This window comes from Notechis scutatus, chromosome 2, assembly GCF_049901735.1.
Source record: "Notechis scutatus isolate UNSWTSFEM ecotype Mainland chromosome 2, rNotScu1.2, whole genome shotgun sequence".
Taxonomy (NCBI): Eukaryota; Metazoa; Chordata; class Lepidosauria; order Squamata; family Elapidae; genus Notechis; species Notechis scutatus.
This window is the reverse complement of record NC_142010.1, coordinates 215,622,704-215,648,059: the sequence shown is the minus strand read 5'-3', so window position 1 is coordinate 215,648,059 and position 25,356 is coordinate 215,622,704. Positions and strand designations below refer to the sequence as shown.

At 37.7% G+C, this 25,356-nt stretch overlaps 1 protein-coding gene across 1 annotated transcript in view; it reads left to right on the top strand.

The window, feature by feature from the left end:
* The window catches only part of DMXL1 (Dmx like 1), an 83,633-nt gene that overhangs the window by 52,034 nt on the left and 6,243 nt on the right, over positions 1–25,356 (top strand). The window contains exons 31-42 of the mRNA XM_026673533.2: positions 16–101; positions 1,156–1,357; positions 3,823–3,940; positions 4,740–4,802; positions 6,087–6,173; positions 8,398–8,519; positions 9,071–9,212; positions 11,301–11,361; positions 11,780–11,907; positions 13,417–13,509; positions 14,464–14,555; positions 15,204–15,256. Coding sequence (XP_026529318.1) covers positions 16–101; positions 1,156–1,357; positions 3,823–3,940; positions 4,740–4,802; positions 6,087–6,173; positions 8,398–8,519; positions 9,071–9,212; positions 11,301–11,361; positions 11,780–11,907; positions 13,417–13,509; positions 14,464–14,555; positions 15,204–15,256 — 1,247 coding nt within the window. The remainder of the gene's footprint in view (positions 1–15; positions 102–1,155; positions 1,358–3,822; positions 3,941–4,739; positions 4,803–6,086; positions 6,174–8,397; positions 8,520–9,070; positions 9,213–11,300; positions 11,362–11,779; positions 11,908–13,416; positions 13,510–14,463; positions 14,556–15,203; positions 15,257–25,356) is intronic.

Here is a 25,356-nt window from a genome sequence, read left to right as displayed (position 1 = left end):
TTTTTTGTTCTTTAGTTGGTCATTAATGCGCTTGGCTATGGTTCAGCTAGTTCTCCGTAACTTGAAAAGTTTCTACCCATTGGCTGGACATGATCTTACAGGTAATTAATATATTTTTGATCATTGGTGGACATCATTGTTTTTATGTATGCATATGACTGCATTAATTTAAACTAGAAGTAAGTAAACAGGAAGTCTTTTTATAGTTGTCATTTGAAATGACTCATTTTTGATTTGAAATATAGTACCAAGCTTGTAATGTATGTATGGGGATCTTTCAAAATGATGACAGCCAAAATAGAACTTTGTCAGTAAAATTCAGAACATCTGATATATGTATATGATAATAGATTGTAAGAATATATTAACTAGGCTACCTATTTATTCTCTATAATTTCAGCAGACTGTTTTCAGACTCAACTGCTAATTCACAAACCATTTTACAATTCACGCAGTGTGGGATAAGGTGGGTGAGATAAGGTGAGAAAGAAGAATTTCTCTTTCTCTCAGAAATATTGCTGCAGATGGCAATGTTTCTAGTTCAAGAGCTGCTAGGAATAGGGAAAATTTATTTTTCTTCAGGACATTCTATTAATAGCTAATGCAGACAACCTATGCATACTTAATGAGAAACTAGGTCCTGTTTTAACTCAGTAAAATGGTTCTGTTTAATCTGAAGAGTTCTTACATTGTTTTTCATTCAGCGGTATGTTTGCTAACTTCAATTTTTATATACATAGCTACTGCTGAAGTTCTGAAGTTCACCTTAATGAGAAAACATGTCTGGAAGGTTTTTAGTGTTATTAATATTCTGACAACAGCAACAGTTGTGGAAAGTATATAGTATAAAACATTCAGGGAATATAATATCATCATATTTGAACGACCCCATAATCCCTTGCGGGGTGGAGCAATTGAATGGAGCTAGCATTTAATGGCCAGCTGCCCTTCCTATCGCCAATGCGGAGCTTTGTTCAGCAGATATATTCTCATTGTGCCCAGACAGGGAAATATCTGCCTCTACCTAGGACTGAACTCACAGCCACCTGATTGTGAGGCGAGAGCTCCACCTCTAGACCACCGCACCACTTTATTCAGAGAATATAATATACTTTAAAGAAAATACTGTACTGAATAAAAAATATCTGTCCTTAGAACTTCCAGTTTGTTCACCACTATGCCACGCAGTTCTAAAGGCTCTTCAGCGCTGGGAACAAGTTCTTCTCAGACGACTTGAAATGCATGGAGGTCCACCGGAAAACTTTATTTCTATTCACATTTTACAAGATGCCTCATCTTCAGGCCCTGCACTACTTCGCCACAAAACTTTGCTAGAACCAACAAACACTCCTTTCAAGTAAGTTTATACCTAGAACAGATTAAATTTCATTATATTTCTTACCTACTATTTAGTGAAGTATATGGAAACTCTTGGGAGTGCTTATTTTTCATTCACAAATTCACAATTTAGCTCTGCCATTTCTACATCTTTTAACTTTTCATTGCCACGAATAATAGAAATTGTTAAGTTTGGATTAAGTAACTAAAAGAAACCATAAGAGATATATAAAACTAGGGCCTTGAAAATGATAAGGAAGGAGTTCTTTGACTGAAAACAAGTTTTGCAACAAGAACAACAATGGGTACAGTCAAGAGAGACAGAAAATGCCTTTGAGTTTCCATGACAAAACATCCAAAAGAAGGTTAATATGCTTGAGTGATTCCCACAAGAAAAAAAAGTAGATATTTTGGGGCAAATACTTCGGCATACCAATATGCTGCTGTGAGAGAGAGAGAGCGAGGGAGGGAGAACATACAAACGTATATGAGATATCAATAGGGTGTGCAATTAGAATGTAGTCTCTGCTGATCATCTTGGCTATTGGTTGCTTTATTTCCCATGCTTGCTTGACTGTATTTGTTTCTAGGTGATATTTCTTAATTGGGTATTTGTTTGTCGTCTTGTTTTTCACCATTTTTTCTTCCCTCTAGTTTACTTGTTTCTGTTACTTGTTTCCCTCCTTAGTTTATTTGTTTCTGATCTTAGCATGCTAAAGTTATTTTCTAACAAGAACTTCCATTTTGATGATGCCCCCTGGTTTGCCTGTATAGTTTGAGCTATTTCTGACAGGGCTTCAGTCTCTTATCCCTGGGTAGACCTTTGCAATTCTTTCAGTTCTGCTTTTAAATATTTCATCTTTGTGTCAAATATAAATAACATTGTAAATAACAAACAATGAAATGCGTGTGTGTGTGTGTGTTGGCCTCTTTTCAGTTGTCTAGCTATCCCCCCCAATAAAATAGAATTCATCATATTTTGTAAGCCTTATAAAAGTTCATCCTCAAACAATTTGTAATAAGTGGGTAAACTATCCAGGCATCTTTCTGATTTTAATTTTTGTTATAATTCCAACAATTTCCCTTATTATCAGGTCTGTTCAAAAGCTTTCTTTTTTTCTGTAATCTTTGATAAATGTTATTTTGTTAACCATTTTCTCCAGGGAAATTTATTGTCCTTTATATAAATTAGAATAATTTATAAATTATTATTTTTCATTTATGTTCACCTTATCTATTATTACTGTGATTTCTCTCATAATTTTAATATCATTTTATTTCCCTTTTCCTTTCATAATTTTATTCTAGCATTTTCTTGGTTTCTTGCAAACTCAAAAATGTTTGCTAGTCTCATTCATTTTTATTTCCCTTTCTCTTGACAACATAGAAATTTTTTTCTGTAAAAGCTTATATTTGTTGGATAATATCTTGTGTTCTCTAGAAGCTTCTTTAATTCTTGGAAGCTTCTTTAATTCTTGTGAATCTTTTTAAATTATGTATAGCAAAATGGATTAGATCATACTTTAGGTAACATTTATGTAGAAATATCAAGGAAAGAAATATAAATCAGTGGCAGCCATGTAAAGGAGGATGAGTTAAGAGCTAAAGAGATTAATTCAGAATATCTCAGTGAGCTTTCAGCCATGGTGGCACAGTACCTAGAATGCAGTGTTGCAGAAGTAGTTCGATTCTCACCCATTCAAGATTGACTCAGCCTTCCATCTTTCTGAGGTCGGTAAAATGAGAATGCAGATTGTTGAGGGCAATCTGCTGACTCTGTAAACTAGTTAGAGAGGGCTATAAAGCACTGTGAAGTGGTACATAAGTCTAAGTGCTATTGCTATTTCAAGGATTAAATGTCAGTTTTGTGGTCCTTACCCATTCCTTAATCATACTAATATTCTAAATATGCTAATTTGAAACATGAGTCATACTTTCAACTTCAGCCATTAATCAATAGGTATCAGTAAAAAGCAGCTGCTGGGAAAACAAAGTTGTCATTATTTCTTCCCGAGGATTCTGTGACCACTTACTTCTAAAACAGTTCAATAATTGCTATTAATGCAAATTAAACAGAAAAGATGTTGGCTTATAAAATATATTATTTGAGTAACTTCCTTCAGTCTCGCAACCATCCCATCTTCCAAGTTATAAATTAATCATATCACATATCCAGATATTTTTGCAGTTCCTCAGTAAAATGATTCAGTATGATCAGCAGACTAGCTATGTTCTACTTATTGCAACTATAGAAATTATTTTTGACAAGAATAAAATAGATGATGTACTGGATAATATCAAATATATTATGTTTTACTTGTGCCATTTTCTTTCTATGCCTGAGAAATATTTGCAATAGGGAATCAGTTTTCTGCATTCATTTGTCAATATACATACTAATGTATATAAAATTACTTGTATTTGTTTGAAATTATACCACATGTTAAAAATGTTACACATGTTAAAAATGATTCTCATTTTTAGATCCAAAAGTCATTATGCATTATCCGTAAAAAGACTTTGGCAGTACCTCGTTAAACAAGAAATGGTCCAAGAAACCTTCATCAGAAACATATTTGCAAAAAAAAAGTGTTTAAATGAGGTTAGTGTTATATGTTTATGCAGAAATTAAAATCAATTAATTACAATTTAATTAATTTCTTTTTGAATTTAAAATTTTACTACTATTCTATAGAAATAAATTCCAAAATATTTCCTCTAGGAATATAGTAATAGAAAAGGTGAAGGTATATTGCACATAACTATTTGCAATCCGCTGTGGTTTATTGAATCATTGGATTGTATTACTGACTATTAAGAAGAAGAAATATTCATCAAGTTAGCTATCTCCAGAATATAATACAAAATAATATATGGTTGACTACTTTGTCTGCTATTCTCATGCATTATCTTCTAGGCTTATTCCAAGTAAACAAATTAACCTTCAGAACACACCCGTAATAACTTTGTCAGCTATGCCTTTTTCCTTTTTTCATAACTACTGTACATCCCAAACTATGATGAATAATTCTTGACTCTTTAGCTGTAATATCTGAGCTTTTGCCTCTTTAATTTAGTATTCAGCACAGATGTAATTATGTGTCTGGTTTTGGGGAAAGGAGGACAGAATTCTATTTTTCTTTTAAAAAATTTTGGAGCATCATACATGTAAAATTCAAGCTGAATTAGATCTGTATAACCTCTGAAAAAGCTACTACATATATTATCTACATGTAAAGCAAGTTTTTAAACTATTTTTTTTAAAGTAGAGGAAATTATACTGACTTCAGGTAATTTCAAAAATGTGTTCTATATATGGTCATCTTGCGTATTGTTTCATATTATTAATATATTAATTTTTCATGTAGTTCTTTCTGTTGTTCTTTTCCTTTTGGATTTAGTCATTAGAAGACCAGGCTGAACTTACCAAAACTACTTCAGGAGAAGAATCAGGAATCAGTAAGGTATGTATCATAATAATAAGAGATGTATGCTAATTATCCTAAAAGGTTTTCTAGAAAACCTTTTAGTACCTCATATGTAAGATACTAACCAAACCAAATTTGCTAAAATCTACAAATTTGATTAAAATCTTTTTAATCTAAGCAGCATACTAGTAGTGTACAGGCATTCCTTGATGCACCATTCGTTTAGTGACCTTTCAAAGTTACAATGGTACTTAAAATAAGCAACTTATGGTATAATATTATGTGTATTTAAAAGAGATTTGATACAGACAGTACGGTGTTGTTGCAGAAATGGAAACATGATGTATAATAAAAGAAAATGTATAATAAAAAGTAATAATAAAGTGTCTTTTGACACTTTATCACATTTATGACCATTGCAACATTCCCATAATCATATGATGAAAATTCATGCGCTTGGCAACTAGCATGTATTTTGACAGTTGCACTGCCTTAGGGTCATGTGATCACCATTTGTAACCTTCCCAGCTGGCTTCCTTCAAGCAAAGTCAATGGAGAAAGACACATTTGCTTAACAATCATGTGATTCAGTGATTCACTTTACAGCTATGTCAAAAAAAAGGTTGTAAAATGGGGTACAATTCATATAACTGTCTTGCTTAGCAATGGAAATTTTGGGCTTGATTCTTGTAAGTTGAAGAATACCTGTACAGAATTGTACAATATTCTGTAAGGCCATGAAGACCTAGTTATAAGGTTAGAATGTGTTTAGAGTCCCATATCTTGGCTTATCAACATGTGTGGCAATAGTTTTATTCATGATCACGTGCATTTATTCTGCTTTATATTGCTTTATATTTTTATGATATATGCCACCTAGAGTCAATTGTTGAGATGGGTGGCTATAGAAATTAGATAAATAAATATTGTACTTAACAATGTTCTGGTTTGAAGTTGCTGATTTGTTTTAAATGACATGCAATAAATATCAAATAATTTTCCAATTCCAAGCAATTACGTGATCAGTGCTTACTAATAAATGAGATATTTCTTAGGCTCAGCTTATCTTTTAGGAATTTTCACTACCATTTTTTAGTTTTTTAGATGAATGAACTGAATTTAATCTGAATGAATGATTATATAGATATAGGATCCCACCAAAATGTTTTATTAGGCTATCTTGAATTTATAATTATTTTTAATTAGGCTAGATATATTCCTGATTAATGTATGATCTACATTACCATGATCTAAAATATGAAAACCTTATTATTGTGTTGTATTGTGTATGCTTCCCTTTCTCTTTTCTTTTTAACCCAGATAGAGCATGATGCAGGATCTCCTGGAAGTAAAGCAAGAATTATCCATAAAGAGTCTGACATTATCACTGCCTTTGCTGTCAATAAGGTATAGACAAATGGAAAATATTCCTTAAATATTTTGAAATGTTGTAACTTACATCCATATAAAGGAACTTCTATTGTACTTCCAAGTAGAGGATCTATACTAAATTATTACTTTGTAATAAAGATTTTTGGTTCTACAGCACCAAGAGCACTGACATCTTCCTTGAAGTATAGTTTTTATTTTTATTGTTTACATTTAAAAACCACCCACCTCCCTCAGAGAGGGACCCTGGGTGATGTACAAATAGAATGTTAAAAACATATAAAATATTATAACAGAAACTAAATATAAAAATTTAACACATTACAAGAATATATTTACGAACTTAAAGAGTAGCAGCAGGACAAACAGATTAATGTAATCGAACAGGAAATTTTAAGTGGGAAGTATTTTATGTTAAAAAGATTATAAAACTGATCATTTATGTTATAACTGGCTATCATAAGTAAATGGAGATGCCATGGAAATCTTAGGAACCATTCTTAGGAACCATTTCATTAATTCTATCAGTCCTTCTACCGTGTTTCTGCAACAATACGGCCTCCACCAATAGGAAGACCCAGCATGTTTTCTAGGCATAAAATCAAATTAAGCCCCTCCCCCCAAATTTAGGCCTAGTTTAAAACATGCAAAATTGGGGGAAGGGTGGGGGGACTTGCCGTTAGGAGCGCCCCGCGGGCAGCAATTCCTCGCCACCAGCCGCTCCTAACGGGTGATCATGGCGAAGCGCAGAGAGCTCCCTACTCCCACCTTTGCTGCAGACCCAAGACCTTTGGCACCTGCCGCTGTTGCTTTACCTTCTGCCCATTCCACCGCCACGTTTGGAGCTGCCGCTTCCGTGTTTAGAGCTGCTGCCGCCGTTTGGAGCCGCCGCCGCCATTTGGAGCGCCGCTGCCACGTTTGGAGCTGCCGCTTCTGCGTTTGGAGCACTGCCGTTGTTTGGAGCACCACCGCCATTTGGAGTGCCGCCGCCACTCCAAACACGGCGGCAGCTCCAAACACGGAAGCGGCAGCTCCAAACACGGAAGCAGCAGCTCCAAACGTGGCAGCGGCTCCAAAAGTGGCTTCCGTGTTTGGAGCTGCCGCCGCCATTTGGAGTGCCGCCACCACGTTTGGAGCTGCCGCTTCTGTGTTTGGAGCTGCCGCCATGTTTGGAGTGGCGGCGGCGCTCCAAATGGTGCTGCTCGAAACAGCGGCAGTGCTCCAAACGCGGAAGCGGCAGCTCCAAACGTGGCAGCGGCAGCTCCAAATGGCTGCGGCACTCCAAACGGCGGCAGCAGCTCCAAACGGTGGCGGCAGCTCCAAACACGGAAGTGGCAGCTCCAAACGTGGCGGCGGCAGCTCCAAACTTGGGGGCAGCTCCAAACATGGAAGCGGCAGCTCCAAACGTGGTGGCGGAGTGGGCAGAAGGGAAAGCAACAGCGGCAGGTGCCAAAGGTCTTGGGTCTGCAGCAAAGGTTTTTGGTGGGAGTAGGGAGCTCTCTGCACTTCGCCATGATTACCCGTTAGGAGCGGCTGGTGGCGAGGCTACCCACGGGGCGCTCTAGATGAGGATGAAAGGGGGGGAAATTAAGTCACCCCCGAAAAGACGGCCTAGCCGTTTTTTCGGGGATCCCAAAAAAATAAGGCCCGGCCTTATTATGTGAGAAACACGGTAGTTACTTTAGATATGAGTCATATTCCCTCTGAAGAAGGTGTTTCATGATTTGCTGATGGGACAATCTCACCATTGCAGAATAATGTCAATTTAAAGTTGTTGCATAGTCTTATGTGTCTCTTCAAATTTCTGGTCATTATGTAAAAGCCCTACATGGTACAGGAATAAGCTATATCAGGAATTTTCTTGCTGAAATTTAATTTGCCATTCCTGCCGAGCCCATTCCCTCTTTAATTTAGGTGACAGGCCTTTTCAGCAGTAGAAACAAGACTGTGTTTTTCCAATGTATTTGGTTCCATCCTTTGTAACATTTCACAAGGCTGTTTAAAATGTTGTTCAAATGTGCCTTTAGTCCAATTTGACTATGTACCTATTGTAGTTTTGTATAATTCTGATTTGAATATACCTTAGTTGATTCTCTGGTCTTCAGATTATATAAATCTTTTGTCCTTTCACCTTAGCTAATTCTTGATTTTATTCTTGCCTTGTTCATTGCCTAGAGTCTGAATATACATATGGGGGCCCTAGACAGATAATGTGAAATAAATATGTATTTCTCCATTTTAGGCCAACAGGAATTGTATTGCAATAGCTTCAAGCCACGAAATTCAAGAACTGGATGTTTCTGGAATTTTAGCAACTCAGATCTACACTTGGGTTGATGATGATATTGAAGTAGAAGCTAAAGGGTATTTCTTTTTATTGTATTTTTGCCCATATCCTTAACATTGACATGTAGTCATCTTTAACAATGACTTAACATTGAACATTTAATGATATCCTATTGAAATACTGACTTATAAATAATGATCTATCTTCTGGTTTTTTGTAAAACTGATTAAGCCTCATGTCCCTTTCTTTAGTAAACTTCAGCTCATACATCTTTCTCTTTGTCTTACTGAATCTAACTTCCTAATAATTAGATTTGACTTACTGTGTTGTTAAAAACACTTCCTTTGATTGATAGATAGCATTTCTCTTCTCTTCAACCACTAACTGGCTTTGTCTTCTATCCACTGATCGGCTATGTATCGGCTAGGTATTACATCTCATAAGAAAGTCTTAAGTGCAAATGCATCTATCACCAATCAAATAAATTACTGCCAATAACTCGTGATATCAAGTGACAATTCATGGATATAAGTGGCTAAGCATCTTTTTAACTTTGAATTAGAATGAAATATGATATTTGTACGTAGTAATTCATGGCCAATATTCATTTAAACATTTTGTTTTATAGACCTGATGACTTCTTGGTTATACATGCTCGTGATGACTTGGGAAACATTCAAGGAACTACTCCTTATACACACAGCACTCCCGGAACACCAATCAATATGCCATGGCTTGGCAGCACTCAGACTGGCAGAGGTGCTGCTATGGTGAGTCACTTGTTATCGAATAATAATGACCTTAAACATTTATATTTCAATGGCTTTTATTTTATTTATAATATGTACTTCTAAATAATTTATTAAGATTACTTTGAATATTAATATTAATATAAATAAAGCTTTAACATGGTTTATTTGAACAATTTTGGTTGTGAGGTTACATGTTACAACTTCTCTTTAGAACTTATGTGTGTTTTCTGTGCACTGTAGCCTACATAGGTAAGTGAAACCTAGAAGAGGATTTTTCTATCTATTTTAGTATTTTCTTCTCAGGTAACATACACTAAGTGAAAAAAGGAAGCAAAACCAAATAAATTCTCATGCTTTCCTTGATACTTGATTTATAAGAAACTCATCTGGAATTGACCCTTTCTTTGCTTTCTTTCAATGCATATTTACTCTATTTTTCAGTGTCACTGTCACTGTCTTTTGGTTTGGATTACTTATTTATTTCTTCTGATTACATTTGTCAATGCTTCAAACTTTAAATAACAGTTATCTTTGGAATTGTTGATGTGGTTTAGATTGGCTTATGCTGGTATTTTATAATGAGATATTATTTCTGAGGCTTCTGAGGCATTTTTAGATAATATTGATTTATGAAATGCAATATAGAATATTTTTTAAATTAGAACATAAAGCTCTCTTACATTTGTATTATTTACATTTTTGTCATGCACCAGTGACAAAGTTTTCCTCATCCTAAGTTAAATATAATGCATGAGTTTTAATAGAAACAATTAAGTTGTAACATGTGTCCATAGTCACAATTTTATTTATTAAGTCTCTGCCAATCATTATGCTTTTAGCTTGCTCTGCATTTCACAGCTTAATCATCCCAGTTTATACTCAAAACTACTGTTGTATATTTCATTGCTTAACAGTTTTTATGTAATATAGTTTTTCTTATTTCTTTTAGTAAGACAATATAATCAGCGTTTACATACTGCTGTATAGAATGTTCAAAGTACATCACAACTATTATAACTGTAATTCTCATTGTAACCTGGCATAATAAATAGATGTTATACTCATTTTGGAGAAAGATGGAAAGTATCTGACAAAGTGTACCAGAGAACAGCCAACTTCTTATTTCACTCTTCTTGCTTTTCATTTAGATTCCCAATATTTCCTCAATTAAGTGATTCTACCAACAAACTTCTCTCCCTCCTGAGCTCTATTTTGTTTGTAATTATACCATGTTCATTTTCTTCCCAGGAACTTCTGTGAATTTCTCATTTAGGTCTAAAACTTTCTTACATAGGTATTCCTGAAAACCTTTGCTTGTTTTCAGTATTCACCACTTAAAATCTGAGGCATGACAGCTCATTCACTAAAACTTAGCTTCAGTGTCATCTTAATCTGTTATAGGTCTGTAACATCAAAGAAAAAAGACAGACATAATTAAATTGCTGACAAACATTTAACACTTTCTGTCACTTTTATCAGATAAACCTTACTTTATTCAGATGGGCTGCTATTTATTTATATTTACGTCTTTCACACATCATTTTAGAAAAAATCTTACAGTACAGACTGATTAAAAAACCAGATTATGAATTATAGCTATATTATATCTTAGTGTTTGCTACAATTTGTGCTTTGTCATCTAGGATTCATTACATAAAACTTTTTTTCCAACCAATGTTCCAACCTACATCTTCTGTGGATGATTAAATGCAAAAAGCATAGTTTTTTCACTCCTGCTTATTTTTTGTAAAAAGTTTGTTTAACTCTTTCTTACATGCCTCTGCTTCTACCTTTGTCTTACTTACCTTACAATATACAGGAATATTCCAATAAATTTAATGGAATCAGAAAGGAATTGGCAAGAAAAGAGGTAAGATTGAAATCTAGTGTGTTTAGCAAACCTTAGTTTTATGAACCAAAAACTTCAAGAACTTGGATTTAGATTCTGTTGATATGAACTTTGGTTGATTGCCATCCATTTCTCAAACGCCAAATCATGAAGGGAAGCAAACATAGTAGTGTCTGCATTTTACCCTACTAATAACTTTAAAAGAACATATTTTTGAATAATTCTAAATGGATCTTTTAATCTTTGATATTTAATAGATGATCAAGAAGAATCTCAATAATGTCAGAAGAATGGCTTCTCACCCAACACTACCATATTGTAAGTTTTTTATTTCTAATTTGTAACTTCATTGTTATTTATAAGAGAAAAATACTAGATGAAATCTAAAAAAGTCTAAATATCTTTGAATTATAAATAATTTGCAGTTATATTTTTTGCAATAGTATTTGATGTGGCTGGACTTGAATGAGTTAAAAACTTTTTATATAGTATGCTAAGTTCCCTAATGTAATATAGATCAAAGTATGCCCTCAACAATAAAAAGCCAATAATTATTATTTCTAAAATTACAAGCAAAAGAATAATTGAAGAACTTTTATTTTAATAATTTAGTAGTGTATTTCTAAATGATTATAATTGCTAATCTGTGTTCAGTTCAGTTCTTTTTTGAATTTGTTGTAGATTCTTTTTTCTTCTTCCTTTGTTAATGTCAAAGTTATATATTTTTCTATTGCAGATTTGACAGGTGCCCAGGATGGCAGTGTGAGAATGTTTGAATGGGGTCATTCTCAACAACTTGCATGCTTTCGATCTGGTGGTAACTCCAGAATTACACGAATGAGATTTAATTATCAAGGCAATAAGGTACTATGCTTTTATCTCTTATAAGACAAAAAAAAATCTATTTAAATGTCACTTATAGTTCTATATTCCTTTAATTAAGGCTCACAACAATATGTACAGATTTTAAATAAGTGTATAAATTTACAAATTGCTTATAAATTTGCTGTTGTTTCTTTCCAAAATTTATATGGTTTTTAATAATTAAAAATAATACAACTATTACAAACATCACAAATGAATATTTATATTTCTTTTTAAAAACATAAAAAATTATATGTTAGCTGTTGCCCAGCAGTAATCCAATAGCTAGTATCTCTGTTTTTACTCAGTATATAACATCCCCTAAATTCCAACAGCTTTGTGAGTCTAGCAAAGAAGATTGAACTGAAATGTTAATGCTATCCCAATGTCCTTTCTTTAGTTTTTTTAATCACTGATTATAAAAATAATGGTGATTGATCCTTCATTTTCAGTTATTATTTAATCATTCAAATAATGAATTGAGAAACATGGTTCCACTTCCACTTTGAGACAACCTAACCCAATGTATTAAGCTATTAAGAAACTTTTCTTCTAGAGTTAGACTTTTAACTTATGCCTAAGGCTTTCATACCTAAGGCAGGACTAGAACTCATATATTTTAGTCTGGTGCCTTAATAACTAGACAAAAGTGCTTCTCAATACAGGCATACAATATTATATGTAATTAAATTTAAAGAGTAAAGTAAGCTTAATTAGTATTAATAGGGTTTGATTTATAATCAAACTTGCTGTTAACATAGTGTTGATTATTATATAGCTATAGAGGGATTATAGAATAAGAGACATCTAGTTTTCTTTTTCTTCTTTTTAAATGACAAAGATTGTCTACTTATAAAGCTATGGCATTATTTGCATAAGGTCCCCAATTATTCCATATTGCAAGCTATCTTTTGCACTACATGATAGTATTTTTAATCTTTCAAATTGCACCCACACATTACCATATCAGTGTTTCTACCTTTACTAATTACTTATTGATTTTTGTTTTATATGGGATTAAAAAAGACATAGTTTTTTTATATTTTGGAAAATTATAAGACGAGGGAAAAATATCTCCCATAGAAAAATGTCTCCTGTTTCATTTTTTAAGTTCTTTTCTCTGTTCATTAGCAAATGCAATTTCATGAATAAAATTACACAAAGAATCTTTCCAGTTGTGAAATTATAGCTCAGTGAGATCTATGAAATATTTTTTTGGGTCATACTTCAATAGAGTCCAATGTCTTATTTATAGATAAACATTTTGTATTAAACTAGTTGGATCCTATTGTTCTGTAAAATTATGTTACACAAAAAGATATTTTGAATGAATAAATGAAGAGGCTCTTATTCATATGAATTCCATTCAGTTCTTTCAGATATACTAGGAATTGCTAATTACTTAATACACATTCATATCCACCCACATCTGGAAAAGCTTAACTATGAAGGAATCAAGTAATTAAGTATTAATATAATGTAAAACATGTATGTATCTACTTTCTTTAGTTTGGGATCGTTGATGGTGACGGACACATAAGTTTGTATCAAACAAACTGTAAAGGTTGCCTACATAATGGAAGCACACCTAAACCATACCTGGTAAGTCAGAATATTTCCTAGTTTTTTTTAAATTTAGATTTTTATTTATTTTTTTATAACCACAACAACTAAGTCCTTACTTTAATTTGTTACATAGCTATCTTACTTGTATATAGTTTCTTTTTACACAGTGGACAAATATTCTTGGTTGAAAATTGCATGTATACCAAAATCTTCATTATATTTTTTATTTGGGGAAGAAAGAATAGAATTTCCAAGCAAAAATAGACTTTCATACTTCAAACATTTTTCCTCATAGATTTGATACTCTTGAAAAATCATTTGAAATCTGTAAACTAACTGTGACTTAAGATTGCAGTATTTTATGCTGTCCAGGAAGTTACAGGTAGTCCTTGAGTTACAATCACAATTGAACCCAAAATTATGTTGCTAAGCGAAACATTTGTTAAGTTTATCCCATTTTACATTTTTTCTTTCCACATTTGTTAAGTGAATTACTGCAGTTGTTAAATTAGTAACATGATTGTTAAGTGAGTCTGGTTTCCCCATTGACTTTGCTTGTCAGAAGGTCACAAAAGGTGATCACATGATCCCAGAACACTGCAACCATTGTAAATGTGAGTCAGTTGCCAAGCATCCGAATGTAACTTGTGTGACCATGGGGATGCTGTAATGGTCATAAGTGTGAAAAATGGTCATAAGTCACTTTTTCAGTGCCATTGTAAGTTCAAATGGTCACTAAGTGAACTGTTGTAAATCAAGGACTACCTGTATTGAGCTAATCCATAAACTGGAGATTAACTTCAGTTACTAACAGAATTGAAGGTTCTGCTATTCTATGAAAAAAAAAAAAAAAAGCAGGGGAAAAATCCTGCTAAGTATACTGTTGCAAGCTTAACCTGAAATTAATATATCATATTTCTAAGTAAATAAGCTGTAAATTAACCATATTTTAGTTGCTTTATTATACATATTGTTCCTTGATATTTTCAGACATGGCAATGCCACAATAAAACGGCTAGTGATTTTGTTTTCATCAGTTCTTCGTCTTTGATAGCTACTGCTGGGTTATCTACTGACAACAGGTATTTAAAAAATTTCAAGATCAAGATCATATTTATGTTCACATTTTTATAAAGTAACAAAAGCATGATAAAAATCAAATAAATAATAAAAAACAGCCATGATGATTCCAGAGATTATTTGCACATTGTACTATACTAAAAAATCTTGGATGGCATTTAGAAAATCTGCACATTGACAAAATTTTCATCTGTCATTTACAAATGGCTGCACTGTTTAGAATCTGCACATATACAGATGGTCATTGAATTACGACCACAATTGAGCCCAGAATTCATGTTAAGTGAAACATTTGTTAACTCACTTAACAACAAAAATTTGGAGCTCAATTATGATCGTAAGTCAAGGACTACCTATATTTCAAAGCACTGTACCATCCAATCATTATCTTTTCTTTTTATAATTTTCATCCCTCAGGGTTCCTATTAAACTGTAATTTCTATAAAAATATTTGAATAGAAATTGTTAAATAAATAGTTTAAAAAATCATATTGATATTCTTCTTTCCAATAAAATAAAAATAAAATGTTTCAGATAATTTCAAATGAATTGTTGCTCTTATTTGATGCTTTTTAAATTCTAATTACTAATTCAGCTGTTCTTGTGATATCATTAGATACATTACTATTGCTGTGTTTGTTTCCTTTTAGAAATATTTGTCTGTGGGATACTTTGGTTGGCCCTTCTTGTAGCTTGGTTCATGGTAAGCTTAACTAGCATATATACAAACATAAAACTATAAGTTTTAAGACTTAAAATCTTAAATTACACTTCAGCTCCCAATTGAGAAATAAGATTTTGGTTAGAATTAGCCATTTTACTAATATAACATTATGCAATTGTACATGCAGTCAAGATAACTCTATTTGATAAAAGATTTATCCATTTTTCTGTACATATATGGTAATGCTAAATAATAAATTGAAACATTTGGAGTTCAAAACAGTGGTTTTGAATTTAAATCACATGAAAAAAAAAATCAATCATGTATAAGTTTTAAATTTGGAACAGCTCTCTCAAAATGGTCCAGGTTTTGAAACATGGTAAGCCATGACAATATATCTCAGCCAAGAATAAACTTACATAATTTATATAAGCTATATAAATTGGTTGAACAATTAAAAAACAGATAACTAACTTACTGCTACAATTTATGGCTTATGACTTCTCACATCAGATGTGTTTTGGTTTAGACAAAATACTGAATGTTACCATAGTATACCTTTAACATGTTTTGCGAACTAGGCCAAAAAGTTATGCTAGAGTTTATAGAAATAAACATCTTGCTTTGGGACTTTTTCTGATTTGGAAGGGACCTTGGAAGTCTTCTAATCCAACCCCCGCTTAGCCAGGAACCCCTATACCACTTCAAATAATTGTCCAATCTCTTCTTAAAAACTTCCAGTGTTGGAGCATTCCCAATTTCTGAAAGCCGGTTGTTCCATTGATTCATTGTTCTAACTGTAACTAAATTTCTCCTTAGTTCTAAGTTGCTTCTCTCCTTTATTAGTTTCCTCCATTACTTCTTGTTCTGCCTTCAGGTGCTTTGGAGAATAGGTTGAGTCCCTCTTCTTTGTGGAAACCCTTTGGATCCATGATGGCGAACCTATGGCACTGATGCCAGAAGTGGCACACAGAGCTATCTTGGCACACCAGCTGTTGCCCATTGCTCCTCTAGGTTCCAGAGCGCACAGCTGGTCTTCGCACACGCAGGAGTGTCGAAAACCGGAAGAGCAGCTCCCTGGCGCACATGTGCGCGAGAAACCGGAAAATTAGATTGCCGGTGCACATGCTTATGCCAGAAACAGTTTCCTAGTGTGCACATGCGCACTGGGGAGTGGGTGTTGGTAAATTTACCTGTGAACGCCCTTTCTATCTATGCTGCGAGAGAGCTCAGGATGGATAGACTCCTTATGATGTCATTAACCTGGCTCTGTACTTGTATATATAAAAAGCCAGCCCCCGGGAGAATCCCCAGCTTTGGGAAGATACTTGACAGACTGAAGAAGTGTCTCTGAAAGCAAACAATCCAATACATTAACATGCCTTACCATCTCCGGATGAACCAAGGGAGGGGCTGGGCTCTCTCGCAGCATAGATAGAAAGGGCATTCACAGGTAAATTTACCAACGCCCATTCTCCTCCATGCTGCAACGAGAGCCCAGGATGGGATATACCAAAGCTTGCATGCCCATGGCGTCCTCGTCCTGCCAATCACTCCAACAGTGAAACCACTCGCTGAAGAACCCATCTGCCAAAGGCCGCCATCGCCGAGGCAAAGGAATCCAGACGGTAGTGTCTGATGAAGGGAGACGGGGATGTCCACGTGGCTGCTCTGCAACTCTCTTCCAAGGATGCCTGGGTGGCCCAAGGGGCTGAAGTGGCCGCACTTCTGGTAGAGTGTGCCATTAGACCACGGGGTACCGGAAGAGCCACCGCTTTGTAGGCTTGTGCGATGCATGTCCTGATCCACCTGCTAATAGGGTAAGAAGCCTTGCTCCCCAAGTGAGAAGGTGAAAAGGAGACAATCATGGCTTCTGTCTTTATAAAAGGGGAAGTGCGCTTGATGTAAATTCTAAGAGCCCTTCTGACATCTAGAGCAGGGGTGTCCAACCTTTCACCTTCCCTGGGCCACATTAGAAGATGAAAATTTGGTTTGGGCTGCACATATAATAAATTATTATAAAATAATTATATTATAAAATTATATAATAAATTATAAATTATTTTTATTATTTATTATTAATTATTAAAAAATTTTATTTTTTATTAATTTTCCGGCCAAATTTTGCGGGGTTGGGGGGGGCGGCGGCGGGGGCAGAAGCAGCAAAGGCGGCACCCTCCTTTTCTTTTTTTTTTTTTTAAAAACAAGTTTTATTAATTTTTAAAACACACAAATTGTCATTATTCATTACATGTTTAAACCTTTTTTCATTGTCAATTTAACAAGTCAGATAAATTATAATTCTGTTTTAAACCATTTCCATACAACATACCAAAACCTCTTATTCAATTTCTCTTTACTTCTCTTTACCCTTATTCAATATCATTATTATTATTTCATCTGTTTCTTTCTGACTTAGTTACCATTATTCTCAATCTATATTTCTACAATTTTTAACTAATTCTCCCCCCAAAAAGACATATACACACAACACACAAAACATAAAAAAAAATCTTTTTGGAAAGTAACTTGGACCCAGGTGTCTCTCTCTTCATGGACTTCAATTATATTCATGCTCATCTTACATATCATTACTTATTTTATTTACCATTCTAAGCCTTCTATATTAACTTCCCCACATATTTCACACTTCTTACTTCTATCTTAATTAATCATCTTAATTTGAATCATTATATTTATATCTTTTGTCCATTTTTTATCATCCCTTTGTCTCATTCCTTATAAAAAAAAAAAGAAAATAAGTTTCTCCTGAAAACATTAATCAGAGTATGATGCCTTTCTATCTCCCCCCTAAGTTAATCAAATTAATCTTTAAAATAATATCTAATACCCAATCCGATTTTGCTTGGTACATTCTATCTAACTAATACATCCAACATAATTAAGTACATAATTAGACAATAAATCCAAATATTAAAAAAAGATACTATAATAAAAATTTTATAATAACATCAATACCATAGTCTTATTAAACTCTTTAATTAAAACAATATTCTAAACCTCCCCTATTATTAGGTTTTAAAGCCAATCATTTTTAAACATTTTAACATTTTAATCTCTTATCAACTCTTAAATCATTACAATACTACCATCTCATCTTATGTACCTTGCAAAATCTTTTTTTTAAAAAAAAAATTATACTTTATCCATTATCCAAAAAAAATTTCTTTTTTTCATTTAATTTCAAAACATTGTAGCTTTTCTCCACCTTTTCCCTTTCTTTCTTCTCCCAACAAACCTTTCTACCCCCCCCTTCTTCTAGCCTCTGCCTTGCCAGCTTCCCTTCTCTGTCGTATTCCTTTTCCCTTTTGTTTACTATCATCATATTGGTTTTGCACCTTATTTTTCCCTTTCTTAAATGTTTTTTTAGATCTTAAGTCCTTAAGTCCTTTAGTTTTCTTCTTTTCTCTTCTTTTCTTTTCTTTCTCTCTTCCTTCTTTCTGGATCAAGTTCTGAGATTCATTAAAAATGGCTCCTTTCTTTCTTTCTTGTTCCTCTGCTGTCTTCATCTGTTGTAATGTTTGTTGATAATTAATAAGCGCCATTTCTAAGAAAAGGAAAGCTTCTTCCACACCATCTTTACCATTTTTTTTTGCTTGTTCATATTCTTTTCTTAGTTCCTCAACAGAAAGAGCCATTATAAATCTTTTCTTTTCTTTTCCCCTTCTTTCTTCTTACAACAACCAGAATATTCAAAAGAAAATAAAAAAAATAAAACAGTCCCAAAGTTATCAGTCAGTCCAAACCAAGGCAGAGTTCTCACTTTCTCCTTCTGGGGTAATATCAATCCAAGAGAAAGAAAGTCCAAATCTGTTTAAAATCTTATTGCAATATATTCTAGTCTTCAAATCCTTAAGGCATCTGCTCCGACAAAGTCTTAGCATACAAATGTTTTCTTTTAATCCTCTCTCTTCCCACTCATCGCTTAAAACCAATTTTCACCTAAAAGAAATAGGTTTCTTAATATCCAGTTATTTATTCCGTAGGAAAAGAGGGAAAGCTATCCTTTCAGCACCTTCAAACAGCCGCTTTTTTCCTCTTCTGGCAGGTATTATTCAGAAAGTCATACTTTTCAGGAATTTTATTAGATATGTCTTAGAGTCCTAGGAGCCAAGAAAAACTTTCTCCTCTCAATCACTTTCTCCACTTCCTCCTGCGCATTCTTACCCGGCTGCCAGCTTCTTTGTGGCGGCCATTACAGACCGCCGCTGCACCGTCCTGGGAAAAGGGAGTTCTGCCGGCCAGGGAGGGAGTCTGCAGCACCCCAAACCCTTCTCCGGATCCCCCTACCTTCAGCTGCCCCTGCAGGGCAGCCTAGCTCCGTACCCGGCTGGGTCGGAGCCCCAAAAACGGCTAGCGCGGCAGGGATCGCGCAGCTTCGCAAATCCCTGCCGCTCGCGAAGCCGACAAACCGGAAGCTCCGGCACCCTCCTTTTCTGTTGCTGCGTGGCGCTCGTCTCGCCCCGCCTCGCGCCTGCCTCTCCTCCTCGCTGGCTCTTGCCAGAAGGTTGGGGTGGGCACTGGGCCGCATTACGAGGCGACCTGGGCCGCATGCGGGCCGCGGGTTGGACAAGCCTGATCTAGAGTATGCCACTTGCACTCTAAGTTATGTTGTGGAACGGGACAGAAGTCAGGTAACACAATGTCTTGGGACTGGTGGAACCAAGTGTTAACCTTTGGGATAAAGAAGGGGTCCAGACGGAGAACAACCCTGTCATTGTGAAAGATGCAAAGATCCTGCCTGATAGAAAGGGCGGCCAGTTCTGACACCCCTCTGGTCGAAGTGATAGAAACGAGGAAAATTACCTTTAGAGTTAGGAATTGGAGAGACACTGTTCTAAGGGGTTCAAAAGGGGGCTTCGTAAGGGCATTAAGAACCAAGTGAAGGTCCCATGAAGGATACCTGTGCAACACAGGAGGGTGTAGGTTGGAAGCCCCTTTCAAAAATCTCCTGACCGAGGGGTGATGGGACAAGGAAGGAAGTGAACCCCATGAAAGAACTGAGGAGAGAGCTGCTACCTGGCGATGTAAGATATTGTGGGCTAAACCTTCCTCCAAGCCATTCTGAAGGAATCTAAGAACCTCTACCAACTGGGCTGAGGAAGGAGAGAGCCCCTTCTTGAGGCACCATTGGGAGAAAACCCTCCAGGTGATATCATAGAGGCGCATCGTAGAAGGTTTGCAAGACGCCTGGATGATGAGGATAACCCCCTCTGGGAGATTAGCCTCCCTTAGCTGCTGCCGCTGAAGCGCCACACGGTCAGCTTCAGCCACTGGGGCTCCGGATGTATCAGGGCCCCTTGATGCAGGGAGATGAGATGGGCCGGGATCCTCCAAGGGGAAGCCACAGACAGGTTGACCAGGTCCACAAACCAGGGCCTCCTTGGCCAATAGGGTGCCAAGAGAATTAGTTCTGCTCTTTCCGCCAACAGTTTGGGTATGACCGCCGGAATGATGGGAAGAGGGGGAAAGGCATAGAGGAGATCCACGGGCCATTTGCAATGAAGAGCATTGGTCCCCTCCACTCCCTGGCAAGGAAACCTGGTGAAGAATCTGTTGACTTGGGCATTTTGAGGAGTTCCGAACCTGAGGGAAAGATCCCTGAATAGGGACGGAGTAATGGACCATTCTGCCTGGTTGGCTAAACTCCTGCTCAGTCAGTCAGCTTGGGATTTGTCGACTCCGAAAATGTGATCCGCTGAGATCGACAGCAGGTGTTTCTCTGCCCATAACCCCAAACGTTCTGCCTCCCTCATAAGTGCCTTGGATCTCGTTCCCCCCTGTCTTTTGACATGTGCCTTTGCAGCCATATGGTCCGTCAACACAAGAACATGGGAGCCGGTCACCAAGACTCTGAAATGCTTGAGAGCCAGAGAGATAGCTCTGAGCTCTAACCAATTTATGGGATGGGTGCTGTCTGATCTGGACCAAACCCCTTGAGCTATCTGACCTCCATATGGGAGCCCCAACCCAGAAGGCTGGCATCTGTGGTGGTTACTAGCCTGTCTGGTTCCTTGAATTGGAGTCCCTTCCAGAGGGACGGGGAGAGCCACCAATTGAGGGACCGCCGGGCCTGTTGAGAAAACAGGACCTTGATTGACGAGTGGCTGGTTTCTGCTCGTTGAAAGGGAAGCAGGAACCATTGGAGCGATCGGCAGTGAAGCCGTTCCCAACGGGACGATGCCAAATACAGGAGACCATCTTCCCCAGTAGTTTGGACAGCAGCAACAGTGGAACAGTTTGTTGTTGTTGAATCTGGCTGATGATCTCTGCAAGGCTTTTTCCATGATCTGGAGACAGGAAAACTTGGCACAAAGTCGTGTCGATGACTGCTCCCAAGTGTAGCAGTTTGGTCATGGGTGAAAGATGGTCTTCTTGGTGTTGATGGAAAACCCATGGCTTTGGAGGCAAGACAGGGTAATTTGTAAGTCCCGATGGGCCGAGGGGATGGAGGAGGACAGTATCAACATGTCGTCCAAGTAGCATTGGATCCCCACTGGAACAGAAGTCACCAATGCTGCTAGAACCTTTGTGAAGACCCTTGGAGCCAATGAGAGGCCGAAGGGAAGGGCTCGATACTGGAAGTGGGCATTCTGGTAACAGAAGCAGAGAAACTGGCAATGATGAGGCCAGATTGGGATGTGGAGGTAAGCCTCCGTGAGATCAATGGAAGAGAGGAGGTCGCCCTCCCGAACGCTTTCTAAGATAGAATGCAGTGTCTGCATTTTAAATCGCCTGTATTTGAAAAATTGATTGAGCAATTTTAGGTCAAGGATGGCTTCCCACCCCCCACCGAGGCTTTGGGAACAACAAAAAGACGAGAGTAAAATCCATGTCCCCGTTGTAAGGTGGGAACTGGTTGAATAGCCCTTATGTCGAGTAGGTATTGAATGGCCGAATTCATAAGGGCTCTCTTTGAAGTATCCCGTGAAACAGGACAAATCAAAAAAATTTCTGGGGGTGACGATAGAAATTCCAATTATAGCCCTGACCTAACAGTATTGAGCACCCAGGCATCCATCGTTGACTCCTCCCATTTTGAGGCAAAGAAGGCTAAGCGACCTCCGATGGGTACAGAGAACAAGGTATTACTTAGAGCGATGGAAGGCACTCCCCCCTCCCCCCTGAAAGGGCCATTTACCAGCAGAAGGTTGTCTGCCAGGTGGTTCTTGACGTTGGTCTTGGCGCTGAGAATACGCCCTCTGTGGCCGAGGAAAGTGGGAGGTGGACTCCACCCGAAAGGGAGGTGGCCGATAAGGAGCTGGGCGATAGTCAGCTTTTTTACCTGAGGAGGAAAGAATTTTACATTTATGTCTGATCTCGATGAGATACGGCTCTAGAGCCTCGCCAAAAAGCTTGTCTCCTGCACAGGGGGCAGAGGCCAGCTTCCATTTGCGGTGTGACTCCTGCCAATTTCGGAGCCACAGAAGCCTTCTTGCCGCCACCGAAGATGCCATGGCTCTTGATGCAAATTTGGTGGAATTGAAGGTGTCATCCACAGTGAATTCCGCCGCTGCTATAATTTGTTAAGGTCCTGAGACCTGAGGTCAGAGGCAGGCAATTGATCATGCAGTTGGTGCAGCCATCATAGAGATGCCCTTGTGAAAAACGATGCAGCAGTCGAAGTCCGAACAGCCTACGCAGCTGCTTGGTGGTTGCGCTTGAGGGTCTGTTCGGAACGCTTGTCCTCTGGTTTAAGGATATCCTCTGGCTCGGTGGGAGTGCCGGAAGAGGAGAATGATGCCACAACCAGAGTGTCTACTGAGGGCACTGCAAGGGCGTTGGCTAGGGATTTGCTAACATTGTAGAACCGCTTGTCCAAAGATTATGGACAAGGACCTGCCGAAGGGGAAGCGCACTGCTCCTTGACCATGTCGAGAAACAAAAGGGGAGAAGGCAAAACCTCTGTGTGTACTACCGGCTTGGAGAAGAGCAAGTCTCCTTGCCCGGAGGGTTCCCCTTGTGGTTCAGGTGCTGCTTCCTCAGGTGACAGCTTGGCAGTGACCAGGGCCTTGCTAAGTAGGGATTTAAAGAGAGCTGGTTTAAAGACTAATGCAGAGGAGGGCTGATCTGGATGAAAGTCTTCTTCCTCTGAAAGATTGTGATCACAGATTTCGCGCTCTGAACGAGAGGAGCAACTGTGTTCAGATAGGGAGACGCCCTCTTCTCCTTCATACTTCTCCCATTCTGCCTGTGAAGAATGGACTCTGAGGTCTTGGAGTCTGTGGAAATCTCATTGCAGGTGTAAGGAAGCCATAGACTGAGAAGGGAGAAGGGCCTGAACCTTTTCCAGAGGCCAAAGAATCTGTTGAAAACCTTCAGCCAATCCCTGTCTAATGGCTAAGGAAACAACATCTTGGATCGCCCTGGGCCTGTTATCAAAGGTAGTGGAGGGCCGAAGGCCAGCTGCAGTGGGCATGAAGGTGGCTTCCGGCCTGATCTGGGAGGCCTGAACTCTGGAGGGAAGAGGGGACATAGGGCCCAGAGGTTTGCTGGAAATATGGCCCAGACTGCTGAAACCCTGAGGTTGTTCCTCAAATGCCTCAGGGGTCCAGACGGGGGGGTCCAAAGGCTCCATGAACAACTTCCCCTCCCCTGGGGGGCTTCTCTGGAAACCCTGATATTCGGCTGGCTGGGAAACCTGTTGCAGTTGCCCTCTCATTTGTTGAATAGTCTTGTTAAATTGTCTCTCTAGAGCTGCATGTCTGCATTTCTTTGCCTTCAACTCAGCCTGAGTTGTCTTCTTAGGGGCTAGAGACTTAGCTCTGATTTTTGCAGCCACTTCCCTCTGAGCAGTACGTTGTCTGTGTCTTTTCCTTTTAGTGGGTTGGAGGGTCTGTTCCACTGGGGCGGAAAACTCTGCATGAGCACTGTCCTGATCCATTTTAAATAAGCAAGGCTTAAGCATTGAAAGAATGGCTCTCAAAAGTGCTTAAGGATGGCAGAGGGTGGAATTGGGTCTTTGGAGCCCTGAAAATGGCCGCCAGGCCACTTAAAATGGCCGCTCACCTCGTGTCTGAAGAGACTGCAGTCAAAGATGGCCACTGCTCGTTGATGGCTCCAAGAAGTGAATTTCGCTCCTTAAGCTATTGCAAGCCCCGAGCGATCAGATCAGCCAGAGAAGGAAAAGATGCCTCCCACGCGATCAGCTGGGTGGCTGTTTTCAGTTTGCCAATCAGTTTTATGATTGGACAAACTGCAGCTATGGGGAAGGTCTCAGACGCTTCCCTGCTTGCCTAGCAGCGCTTGGGAAAATGTTTATCCCAACATTGCAGGAGAACAGGGCCCCGCTCTCCTGAAGTTGCAGCTGCCCAGATCCAGATGCCCTGATTGAAGCAAGGGTAGCTTCTGTAGAACATCACTGAATAAAACACTAATGCTTTCAGAGACGCAGCTTGTGACTTAAAGAAGCTGAGTCAAAGCTGGGGATTCTCCAAGGGGCTGGCTTTTTATATATACAAGTACAGACCCAGCGTAATGACGTCATAAGGAGTCTACCCATCCTGGGGACTCGCTGCAGCATGGAGGAGAACCGCTCTTCCGGTTTCCACCGCACCTGTGCTCACATGCTGGGGAACTGCTCTTTCAGTTTCTGGTGCTCCTCCGCACACACTCCAATTTCGGCACAAGATGCCAAAAAGGTTCACCAACACTGCCTTAGATATTGAAACTGCTTACCCCTAGTCCTTCTTTTCATTAAAATAGGCATACCCAATTCCACCAACCATTCATGTTTTAGCCTCCAGTCCCCTAATCATCTTTGTTGCTCTTCTCTTAATATCCTTTTTACATTGTGATGACCAAAACTTGATGTAATATTCTAAGTGTGGTCTTATCAAGACATTATAAAGTGATATTAACACTTTACATGATCTTGATTCTACCCCTCTGTTAATGCACCTCAGGACTGTCTTGGCTTTTTTGGCAGCTGCAGCACACTGCTGGCTCATATTTAAGTGATTGTCCACTAGAATTCCAAGTTCTCACTCATAATTACTATAAAAATTTCCAGGTTCCATTTTTATATTATAACATATAATTATAATATAATATAGTATATATATTATACCTGCATATTTAGACATTCTTGCCTTACATTTTTTACCATTGCATTTCAT